A 12010-nucleotide genomic window follows, 5' to 3' on the forward strand; every position below is an offset into this window, starting at 1 on the left:
TTTTTCTGTTTATCTTGGGTGATTTACACTAAGCTATCTTCCAGTTCTCTGGTTTACTCCTCTGCATCATTTAATCGACTGTGGATTCCTTCTAGTGTATTTTTTAATTTCAATCATATCCTTTAGCTCTTTTTGGTTCTTATTTATATTGCCTAACTCTTCATTGCATTCATCCATTCTTCTCTTGAGTTCATTGAACATCTTTATGATCATTACCTTGATTTTTTTTTTTTTTTTTTTTTTTTTTGCGGTATGTGGGCCTCTCACTGTTGTGGCCTCTCCCGTTGCGGAGCACGGGCTCTGGATGCACAGGCTCAGCGGCCATGGCTCACAGGACCAGCTGTTGCATGGCATGTGGGATCTTCCTGGACCGGGGCACAAACCCGTGTCCCCTGCATCAGCAGGCAGACTCTCAACCACTGCGTCACCAGGGAAGCCCTACCTTGAATTCTTTTATCAGGTAGATTGCTTTTTCCACTTTGCTTAGTTTTTCTTAGTCTTTCATTTGGAATATATTCTTCTGTCTCCTCATTTTGCCTAGTTCTCCATGTTTATTTCTATTATTAGGTAGATGGACTATGTTCCCCAATTTTTGAGAAGTGGCCTTATGCAGGAGATGTCCTATTGGCTCAGTAGTACACTCCCCTCTGGTCACCAGTGCTATATGCTCTAGGGGTGCCTCCTATGTGGGCTGCATGGACCCTTCTATTATGGAGGGGCTGACTATTGTGGGCAAGCTGGTTAGCAGGGGCTGGACCATGGCCCAGTTGACTGCCAGGCCCTGTCTTGCATGGTGGCTCCTGGTCCACTGGTGGTTCGGCCCAGGTCCCAGGGGTACCCAGGGCTGGTGCCAGCCCACTAGAAGGTGGGTAAATCCCTGGCACTAATAGACTAGAGAGAAGACTCCAAAATTGCACTTGCCAGCACCAGTGTCTTCCGGGTAGAACAAACTCCCTAAAATAGCTGCTGCCAGTGTCTTTGTCCCCTGGGGGAGTCCCAGTTGCCTTCTGCCTCTCCAGGAGGCTCCCCAAGTTCAGCAAGTGGACCTAATCCAGGCTCCTTTCAAATTACTGCTTCTGCACTGGGACTCACACACCATTTAAACAGAGACCCTTTAGAGACTCTATTTTCTACAGCCCTCCAGCTCTCCTGTACACAAGTCCCACTAGCCTTCAAAGCCAGATGTTCTTGGGGCTTGTTTCCTAGGTGCATCACCCCTGGGCTGAGGGCCCGATGTGGGGCTCACAACCCATGCTCCTTGGGGAGAACCTCTGCAATTGTGATTATCCTCTCATTTGTGGGTTTCCACCTGGGGGTGTGGGTCTTGACTCTACTGCATTTCTGCCCCTACCACTCATTTCATTGTGGTTGCTTCTTCATATCTTTAGTTGTGGAAAATCTTTTCTGTCAGTCTTTAAGTCATTCTCATAGATAGTTGTGTTAGACCTGCGCGGTCTCCTAGGAGTTTCGACTCGCCCAGGAAACAAGAAGAGTCGGAAGTCGATGCAAAACGCAAGAGGTTTATTGAAGGCCGGTGCACCGGGGTTCCTTGGTCCTCACGCAGGAGGTCGAAGAAGGAACCCTTTTGGGCGCGAATATGTCAGTTTTATAGGTTCCCACTTCCCCGTATGTAAATTATAGATTTGGTTGTGTTCTCCTGCTGATTGGTCCCGGCTTAGGCTCGGACCAGAGAGGGAACTTGTCCCCAGCTGCCTGATTGGTCTTTGACAGACACCTTTTTTACATTTTGTTTATCTCCCTCCTTCTCCCCAGCTGCCTGATTGGTCTTTGACAGACACCTTTTTTACATTTTGTTTATCTCCCTCCTTCTCGGAAGGGGGCCGGACATCCTGGAAATTCACCCATTGTCTAAGAAGCCCCTATTGTCTGGAGAGTTCTTAATCATTAGCTGGAACAATGTCCCTCGAGTCCCACATTTCCCCCTTTTTCTTGTGACTATTGATTCCAATCATGGAATCTCAACCTTCTGTTCGTAAACTTTGGTACTGTTGTCTTAACATTAGAACTTGTACAGTACTGATACGTTCTCTAATAAATGCTATCAAGCGATTTAGAACACATGGTCCAAAAGTTAAAATCAACAATAAAACAATAAGAGGTCCCAACAGAGTAGAGATTAAGGTGGTAAACCAGGGGGACTTATCAAACCATGATTGAAACCATCCTTTTTCGTTTTCTCTCTCCCTTTGCCTTTTATCTAAGCGTTCCCTTAGTTTATCCATGGTATTGGTAATGGTTCCTGAATGATCAATATAAAAGCAACATTCTTCTTTTAGAGCGGCGCATAATCCCCCTTCTTTAAGAAACAGCAAATCTAGGCCTCTTCTATTCTGCAACACCATTTCTGAAAGTGAGGTGAGTGATTCCTTTAGTTGAGTTATGGAACTTTCTAATGCTCGAAGGTCGATGTCTACAGCCTGTCTTAAACTTGCATAATACTGGGGTTGTTGTATGAGGGCTGTGGTTCCTGTTCCTATCCCGGCAGATATTCCTAGTCCTAGAAGGACAGCCAATGTGAGGGTTACAGGTTCTCTCTTCCTTCTTGTTTTTCCCTCGTATTCATCTAAGAAGGACGAATCTGAATGATAGATAAGTCTAGGAACTAATTGCACTAGCACACAAAAATCAGCTGAATTGTTGAGAACCTCTAGAGAGACACAAGGGGTTAGCCCCGTGTTACATGCCCACCATCCATCTTGGGGAGGTACAAGATATCCCGAGCCTGAAGGGAGGCTGAAATCATGACAAAGGTGTCGATGGGACTGGGGAGGTATTCCTATACAAGTACCATTTCCAGAAACCGAAGACAGAGTTAATTTACTGTTCCCTTTCTGTTTCCATCGACAATGGTCCGGGGAGCTGACATTAGTATAATTAGAACTATATCCTATAGCATCATAATAAGGGGGAGGGGCAGCATAACAGAGCCAACATGATTTTGTAGCCTCCGGGTTTGTAGCATTAAGGACCGTAAAGGCTGCCTGCACCAAAGAAAGCATCCTATCCTGAGGAGTCCCGGGCTTAACTGTGGGTTCTTTGGATCCAGAGGTTTCATTAGTCTCATTCTTTGTTGACGTAGTTGAAGGGGTCGGGGGAAGCAAAGGGGGGCCAAGTACGGGATTTGGGCCTATTGATATAGGAGCAGGAGTCTCAATCTTTAGCTTAAGGGTCATTAATATTCCCAAATCATATCCATTCTTGTAAAATCTAATGCCCCATGAGTGGCCATTTACCCATTTTTTATCTCTTTTTCCAGGATTACTAAAGGAAATTTTGAGGGGGTGGCACCATCCTGAACATTCGGGGGCGACGGGTCGGGGACCCCTATAAGAAGTATGAGTGTAGTTGGCTGTTACTGTAATAAAATCCCAAGTTGAGGTGGGTCTCCAATAAGTATCTCCTGTGGTTTCACATCCCCAGTTTTGGCAATATAAATTTTCAGTTCCCCCACATTTATAATTCAGGGATCGGGGGCATACATAGAAGGAGAGGGTTCTGAGCCAACTTCTTCAGACCTGGTTTTTACAACCCTCTCCGGAGTAATCAGCTTTAGTTAGAAGTTGGGACGGAGCATTATGCTGATCATAATAACTCTCTAGATCCCAATAGGGAGCTCCTATGGCCAGTTTACAGACATCAGGAAAAAGGTCTGGCCACCAGGTCCAGGGAGGGGCAGTATGGCTAATGGACCAGGTTATATCTCCAGTTTGAGAAATTACCTGCCAAGTTAGACGTTGGGGCAGGTGAGGGCTAAAATCACTTACAGTCAGTAAAGGCAGTAAAACCAAAATTATAAGTCTTAGGTTCGTAGAAGCTTGAGTTTGAGCGGGTTGTCGGTTCTTTGGGCCTGCCATCCTGATGATGCCGCCGCTGGTGCAGCTTTCACGTGTGAAGCATGGATCCAGGCAGCGATGCCGTCCACTTTTATGGCCGTTGGGGTGGTTAGGAGGACGGTGTATGGTCCTTTCCATCGAGGTTCCAACGTCTGGGTTCGACGCCGTCGGACGTATACGGAGTCTCCGACTTGGAAAGGATGAGTTTCTCCCGGTGTTCCCGGTTGGTAGGCCTCGGCGAGTTGGGACCATATCTCCTTTTGGACCAGTTGGAGTCCCAATAGCCTAGCATACAAGTCAGTGTTATTTTGACAGTCTGGTTTTATTTCTTCTCCTAAGGTGAGAAGGGGAGGTGGGGCCCCGTATAGCACCTCAAAAGGAGTAAGATGGTACCGGGAAGGTGTATTCCTAACCCGGAACAGGGCTAAAGGAAGGAGCACCGTCCAATCTGTACCGCCAGTCTCCAAGGACAATTTGGTTAGGGTCTCTTTTAGAGTTCTATTCATTCTTTCTACCTGACCTGAACTCTGGGGTCTATATGCACAATGTAATTTCCAATCAGTCCCCAAATATCTGGCCACATCCTGACTTACCTGGGCGACGAAGGCTGGACCATTATCAGACCCTATTACCTTTGGTGCTCCAAATCGAGGAAAAATTTCTTCTAAAATCTTCTTGGCTACTACAGCAGCTGTTTCTTTCTTTGTTGGGAAAGCCTCTATCCATCCTGAAAAAGTGTCTACAAAAACTAAAAGATATTTATTACCGTACCTTCCAGGACGCACTTCGGTAAAGTCCACCTCCCAGTAAGTTCCTGGGCGGTCCCCCCTGAGTCTCTTTCCAGTTTCAAGTTTCCCTTTGTGAGCATTTACCTGTTGACATGGGACGCATTCCTGCACAATTTGTTCAGCTAATTTTGTCATTCAAGGGGTTTCATACCCGGCTTTTTGTAACAAGGCTACCATATTTTTAGTCCCCAAATGTGTCCATCTGTGCATCTGTTGTAACATGGATTCTGCTTGCTGAGGGGACAAAGTTCCTTTTGTTGTGGCCGGGATGATTTCTTCATCGCGGCCTGGTTTTTCAGGAACTTTATCTGACAGTCCTAGAATGACTTCTCCCGATGCTATTTCTCGGGCCACTTGGTCAGCCATATTATTTCCCCTAATTATTGGGGTATTTCCTTTTTGATGTCCAGGGCAGTGGATGATACTGACTTTAGTAGGAAGCATGAGTGCAGTCAACAAAGCCATGATTTCGTCTTGTTTTTAATTTCTTTGCCACCTGAAGTTAGTAGCCCTCTCTGTTGGTAAATGGCACCGTGGATATGAGCGGTAGCAAACGCATATCTACTGTCTGTGTAGATGTTTACTTTTTTATTCTCTGCCATCTCTAATGCCCTCGTCAGGGCAATTAATTCAGCTCGTTGGGCTGAGGTCCCTTGTGGTAGCGCCGCTGCCCATATGACTTGTTTTCCGTCTACCACGGCTGCCCCAGTTCGACGCTTACCTTCCTCCAGGAAACTGCTCCCATCCGTGAACCAGGTGAAATCAGCATCAGGGAGGGGCAGGTCCATCAGATCTGGCCTACTGCCGTGTGCTGCGGCCAGTACTTCCTGACAATCATGTATGATGGTGGAGCCTTCCAAGTCAGGATCAGGTAGCAAGGTGGCTGGATTGAGTCCTGTGGCTGGAGCAAACTTGATGCGATCTGAGTTTAGCAACAGGGTTTGGTAATGGGTCATCCTGGCATTAGTTAGCCACCTATCCGGTGGTTGACGGACTACATTTTCCAGGGCATGAGGAGCTGTTATCGTTAGATTTTGTCCTAAAGTTAGTTTGTCAGCATCTTTGACTAGAACGGCCACTGCAGCGATTATCTTTAAACAGGTGGGCCATCCTGATGCCACAGGGTCCAATTTTTTTGACAAATAAGCAACTGGGCGATTCCAGGGACCCAATTTCTGAGTCAATACTCCTTTTGCAATGCCCTTATTTTCGGCCACATATAAATGAAAAGGTTTGGTTACATCTGGCAGTCCTAGGGCTGGAGCTGAAAGTAAAGCTCGTTTGATTTGGTCAAAAGCCCGTTGTTCCTTATCGCCCCAAACGAAAGGAGTGCTGTTTTTGGTTAGAGGGTACAATGGGGCCGCCAGCTCAGCAAACCCTGGAATCCATAGTCTATAGAATCCGGCCGTCCCCAAAAATTCTCTAACCTGCCTGGCGTTTTTGGGAGCCGGAATTTGGGCCACCGTATCCTTTCTGCTCTCCGTGAGCCATCTTTGCCCCCCTTTTAATAGATACCCCAGGTAACTGACCTGTTGTTGGCATATTTGTGCTTTCTTGGCTGAGGCTCTATATCCCAGGGTTCCAAGTTCCGTTAACAGTTTTTCAGTACCCTTGATACAATCTTCTTGGGTCTCAGCAGCTAATAAAATATCATCAACGTATTGGAGTAATGTTACCTGGGAATTTGATTCTCTATATAATGCCAAATCCTGATGGAGGGCTTCATCAAAGATGGTCGGGGAGTTCTTAAATCCCTGAGGTAGCCGTGTCCATGTCAGCTGACCAGACATTCCCGATGTTGGATCTTTCCATTCGAAGGCAAAGTAGGGTTGGCTCAGGGGAGAGAGTCTTAAACAGAAAAAAGCATCTTTAAGGTCCAAAACAGTATACCACGTATGTTGAGGTGGAAGAGTGCTCAGGAGGTTGTAAGGGTTTGGAACTGTGGGGTGGAGGTCTGCCACCCGTTTGTTTACCTCTCGTAGATCCTGCACCGGCCGATAATCATTTGTTCCTGGTTTCTTTACCGGCAGGAGAGGGGTGTTCCATGCTGATTGACATCTTATTAAGATGCCCAAGTCTAGTAGCCTCTGTATATGGGGACGGATACCGTCTTTGGCTTCTCTACTCATGGGGTATTGACGGACCGTTATTGGGGTGGCAGTTGCCTTGAGTTCCACTAGCACCGGGGGCCGATTTTTGGCCATCCCCATTCCGGCAGTTTCTGCCCAGGCTTGAGGGAACCGACTTACCCAATCTGTAACATTAACTCGTGAGGATGAAGGCTGCTCGTATAATTTATATTCATCTTCTAATTTCATAGTCAATATTTGAAGTAACCTTCCTTTATTATCAGTTATGGTGGGACCTTCTGGCTGAAAGTGGATTTGAGCCCCTACTTTGGAGAGTAAATCTCTTCCCAGCAAAGGATAGGGGCATTCCGGAATAATCAAAAATGAATGGGTTACTCGTCCAATCCCAAGATCTACTGTCCTTCATGTGGTCCATGAATATTGTTTATTCCCAGTGGCTCCTTGTACCCATGACCTTTTAGCTGAGATAGGACCTTTTGAGTGGAGAAGGACGGAGTGTTGGGCTCCAGTATCTACCAAAAATTGAACAGGTTCCCCCTCCACTTTAAGAGTTACCCGGGGCTCGGGGAGAGGGTTCGAGCCCTGACTTTCCTAGTCTTCTTCTTCCAATGTTAAGATTTTGTTTCTGGTTGGCCTTCCTCCATTCTTTTTCTTAGGGCATTCTCTCGCCCAATGTCCTTTTTCTTTACAGTAGGCACATTGGTCCTTGTCTAATGGTCGCCTTCTGTCTGCCGTTCGCCCTTCCTGCCCATTTCTATCCCCTATATTTCTTCCTCCAACCACAGTGGCCAGTATCTTACTTAAATTCCTCTCTTGTCTCTTATCTCGTCTTCTTTCACGGGCTGCCTGCTCTTTCTGCTTTCTTTCTTCCTTCTCTTCCTCTGTTTCTCTTTTGTTATATACTTTATCTGCCTCTTTTACTAACTCCTGAAGCGAAAATCCCTGCAAGCCATCTAGCCTCTGTAATTTCTTCCTAATATCAGGGGCCGCTTGATCAATGAAAGCCATTGCTACAGTAGCCCTATGTTCCTCCGAAGTTGGATCATAAGGGGTAAAGCGTCTAAAGGCTTCCATTAAACGTTCCAGGAACACAGTTGGCGATTCCTGGGGCCCCTGAGTTACTTCCCTTACCTTAGCCAAATTAGTGGGCCGTCTGGCCGCTCCATGGAGACCCGCCACCAGAGCCTGGTGATACATTTTCAGGCGCTCCCTACCTTCCGGGGCATTGAAATCCCAGTTTGGCCTGACGAGTGGGAAACCAACGTCAATCTCGTTAGGCAGCTGGGTAGGTTGCCCATTGGCGCCTAATACATTTTTTCTGGCTTCTAAAAGAACCCGTTGCCTCTCCTCAGTCGTTAGGAGAGTCTGAAGCAGCTGCTGACAATCATCCCATGTGGGCTGGTGGGAGAAAACAAGAGATTCTATTAAAGCGGTAAGGGCCTGTGGATTTTCGGAAAAAGTTGGGTTATGCATTTTCCAATTATAAAGATCTGCAGAGGAAAAGGGCCAATATTGGAGAGGTCTATTCCCTTGGCCGTCGGGGGGGCCATATTCTCTAAGAGGTAGGGCAGTGGAGTCCGGGGAGATAGCCCTACGGCTCCTAGTGCCCGCTGAGGGACCCCTTTCTTCTTCCATCATGGATGGTTCCCTTGGTGCCGAGGGCAGTGGAGCTGGGGGTCCTCTAGGTGGTAGGGGATTTGGGGCCGGAGGATAAGGGGGTGGGGAATCCAAAAGAAGCAAATCGGACTGCGGGTCAGGATAAATCGCCTTCGGTGGATCCGGGGCGTCAGGTAGCTTTTCCGTGTTGGGGTTTTTCTTTAAGGCTAATATCTCCGACGCTGCTGATGTGTGCGCGGACGTACCTGTTGAGGAAACAAAGGGCCGGACCCACGGAGGTGGGGAGAGAATTAAATCTTCCCAGACCAAGACATATGGTACTTGGTCTGGATGTCCGTGGGGATCTATATTAAATATCTTAGACTTCAGCAGCTTAATCTTGTCTAATAAAAAGGATCCTTCGGGGGGCCATCCTATCTGAAATGTTGGCCATTCAGAGGCACACAAAGTCTGCCACTTTCCTTTCTTCACCTCTACCGAAAAATTATGTGCTCTGGCCCGAACTTCGGTCCAATGGCTTAGGGTAAGGGAAAGAGGAGTCGTCACAGTTTGTCCCATTGTCGTCCGTCAGAGAAGAAGAATAGACCACAATACAGAAACAGTTAAAACTCCATGAAACACATATACGCATGGGCCACCGCGAGCTCGCTTCAAAACCGAAACCTCTTCAGATGGCAGTTATCACCAAGGGAACTGCCGAAACCGAGTGAAGGGGAGACAGAGTTTGCCTCTCCTTCCAGATGAGCCACCAGGGCGTCCCCTAGGGCTCATGGACGCCGGCTATTAGCACGTCTGCCTAGCCAGAGGTCCGATACAGATTCCATAATAAGCCGATTCTTACAGCTTTCCTCTGATAATGGCCCACAAAGAACAAGAGACAAACAGACAATCAAGCTCGAGCTTACCTGGTACCTCCAACGCCCGATGTTCTTGTGGTCCGGGGCGAGTGGAATCCCGGACGAGCCCCCAAATGTTAGACCTGCGCGGTCTCCTAGGAGTTTCGACTCGCCCAGGAAACAAGAAGAGTCGGAAGTCGATGCAAAACGCAAGAGGTTTATTGAAGGCCGGTGCACCGGGGTTCCTTGGTCCTCACGCAGGAGGTCGAAGAAGGAACCCTTTTGGGCGCGAATATGTCAGTTTTATAGGTTCCCACTTCCCCGTATGTAAATTATAGATTTGGTTGTGTTCTCCTGCTGATTGGTCCCGGCTTAGGCTCGGACCAGAGAGGGAACTTGTCCCCAGCTGCCTGATTGGTCTTTGACAGACACCTTTTTTACATTTTGTTTATCTCCCTCCTTCTCCCCAGCTGCCTGATTGGTCTTTGACAGACACCTTTTTTACATTTTGTTTATCTCCCTCCTTCTCGGAAGGGGGCCGGACATCCTGGAAATTCACCCATTGTCTAAGAAGCCCCTATTGTCTGGAGAGTTCTTAATCATTAGCTGGAACAATGTCCCTCGAGTCCCACAGTTGCTCTGTAAATAGTTGTAATTTTGGTGTGCCCATGGGAAGACATGAGCTCAGGGTTTCCCTACTCCTCCATCTTGACCATACCTCCTGCTACTTTTAAAGTAATATTTTAATTTATTTAAAAAAATAAAATTCTTTCCTGTATAACCATATGAAAATAAAGCATTAGATGACTTTTGTTAACTTAGAATAAATTGCTAAATCTATAAATTCTAAGCATCTATTCCTCATTTCTTTGTGTCTCCAAAGCCCTTTGTTGCAATTTTCATTATATCAGTTACTACAGTCTTCTTGAATTATATATAGTTGGTTATTTGTTATTTTCTTTAAGTTGCAAGCACCTTTCAGTAGGAATGTAGCATGTTTACTTATAGTACACAAAGAACCTAGTGCTATTTGTAAAAATCAGGAGGCTTATAAAAATGTTCTCCTTCTTTCTTTACTTTATTAATCTTACCTATTTGATATCTCCTTAAACATAAAATAATAGTAAGCTTAATTCAATTCTAGTATCAGTCTTTTACTTTTTCTCTATAGAAATTCATATCACAGATAAACCTTTTAACCAATCTGGATCATAATAACTCAAATTTAAGATTATCATATAGTAAGCAGTTTCTATGATTTATGTCTAAAGCAACTACAGAAAAAAGATACGTTCATTTGAAGTTGACATGTGAAAACCTAAGGAGGTAGAGAAATATATAATGGTGAATTAATGAATTAGATTTCTCAATTAAAGATAGATAATAAAAATTCAGCTTTAAATAATTTCTTTGAAGAAAGTAAAGAACTGTTGTTTTTGACTTCCTGAAGGAATTTTGTTTGGGGTAAAATGTAGTACTAGTATTCTATGGCTGCTGTAACAAATTATCACACACTTATTAGCTTAAAACCATACAAATCTGGAGATCAAAAGTAAGAAATATATCTCATTTGGCTAAAATAAAGATGTCAGTTGGGTTGCGTTCCTTTCTGGAAAGTCTAGGGGAGAATGTATTTCCTTACCTTTTCCAGCTTCTAGAGGGTGACAGCATTCCATGACTCAGAATAATTTTTCTAAAAGTTCCTTAAAGTCAGCAAGTTCCTTAAAGTCAGCTGATCAGCAACCTTAATTCTATATGCAACCTTAGTTTCCCTTTGACATGTGAAATAACATATTTCACAGATATTGAGGAATAAGGTGTGGACATTTTTGTGAGACAACTGTTCTGTGTTCCACAGTATGCCCTCCAGTGTCCAAAGATTCACATTTTTCCTACTTGCAAAATATATTTAACCCATTTCAACACCCCCATAGGTCTCCCACCATTACAGCCTCAACTCAAAGTCCAAAATATGGTCTAAATTTATCAGTTAAAAAGTCCTAAATCTCATCAACTAAATCAGATCTGGGCAAGGCTAGGGATATGCTTCATTTGGAGGCAAAATTTCTCTCCATCTGTGAATTGTGAAATTCAAGAAACAAGCTACCTACTTCTAAAATACAATGGTGGAACAAGAATAGGAACCAATTATAAACATTCCCATTCAAAAAATGAGAAAATGGAAGGCAAAATGAGTCAACTGTCCCAAGCAATTTTAAAATCCATCTAGGGAAACTCCATTTAGTTTTATTTGGTTTTTTTTGGGGGGGGGGGTTTTGCGGTACACGGGCCTCTCACTGTTGTGGCCTCTCCCGTTGCGGAGCACAGGCTCCGGACGCGCAGGCTCAGCCCTCCATTTAGTTTTAAAGCCAGATAATGAAACTTGATATCTTGTGTCTCCACCCTCTGGGCTACAGGCTCTATCCTCTAAATCATCCTATCTTTTTCATGAAGGGTAGCATGTATTTACCACTGAGTAGTTTTATCAGCATGCTCTTGAATGTAGAATCTTTAATGTCTGACAGCTTTCTTTTATGGTGTTGTCTCTGTACTTTTCAGTTAAAATTGCATTCTCAAGAACTTCACAGGTCTTCTATGTTGTCACAGGAATTCACTCCATTAGACATGATGCTCCTAAATAATGCCATCTATATTTTGGCTTCTGCTGAGATGGTTGAGAAGATCTCTGAGTCATATGCTTAATCTTTTCAAGGAGCTTTTTCTTTGACTGAATATTCTTATCTGTTGTCTTTCTAAGGTATTAGCAAAAGATTTTCCAATAACATACGTGGTCTTTTCTAAAGATTATACTCTCCAAGCAGTGA

At 45.0% G+C, this 12010-nt stretch overlaps 1 protein-coding gene and 1 long non-coding RNA gene across 2 annotated transcripts; both read right to left on the reverse strand.

Annotated features, from left to right (window-relative positions):
* Positions 1-1500: 1500 nt before the first annotated feature.
* LOC125964542 (uncharacterized) lies at positions 1501-9601 on the reverse strand. Its single transcript, XR_007477654.1, has 2 exons — positions 9464-9601; positions 1501-1582 (listed from the first exon to the last, which is right to left on the reverse strand). It is a non-coding gene; the product is annotated as an uncharacterized LOC125964542 (long non-coding RNA).
* LOC125964539 (uncharacterized) lies at positions 4033-9187 on the reverse strand. Its single transcript, XM_049710500.1, is given in 3 exon segments — positions 4033-4525; positions 4528-5115; positions 5118-9187. Coding segments are annotated over 3 exon segments (4431 nt in total). The 5' UTR covers positions 8908-9187; the 3' UTR covers positions 4033-4472.
* Positions 9602-12010: the final 2409 nt, after the last annotated feature.

The sequence above is a fragment of the Orcinus orca genome, chromosome 5 (assembly GCF_937001465.1).
Source record: "Orcinus orca chromosome 5, mOrcOrc1.1, whole genome shotgun sequence".
In the NCBI taxonomy this organism is placed as follows: Eukaryota; Metazoa; Chordata; class Mammalia; order Artiodactyla; family Delphinidae; genus Orcinus; species Orcinus orca.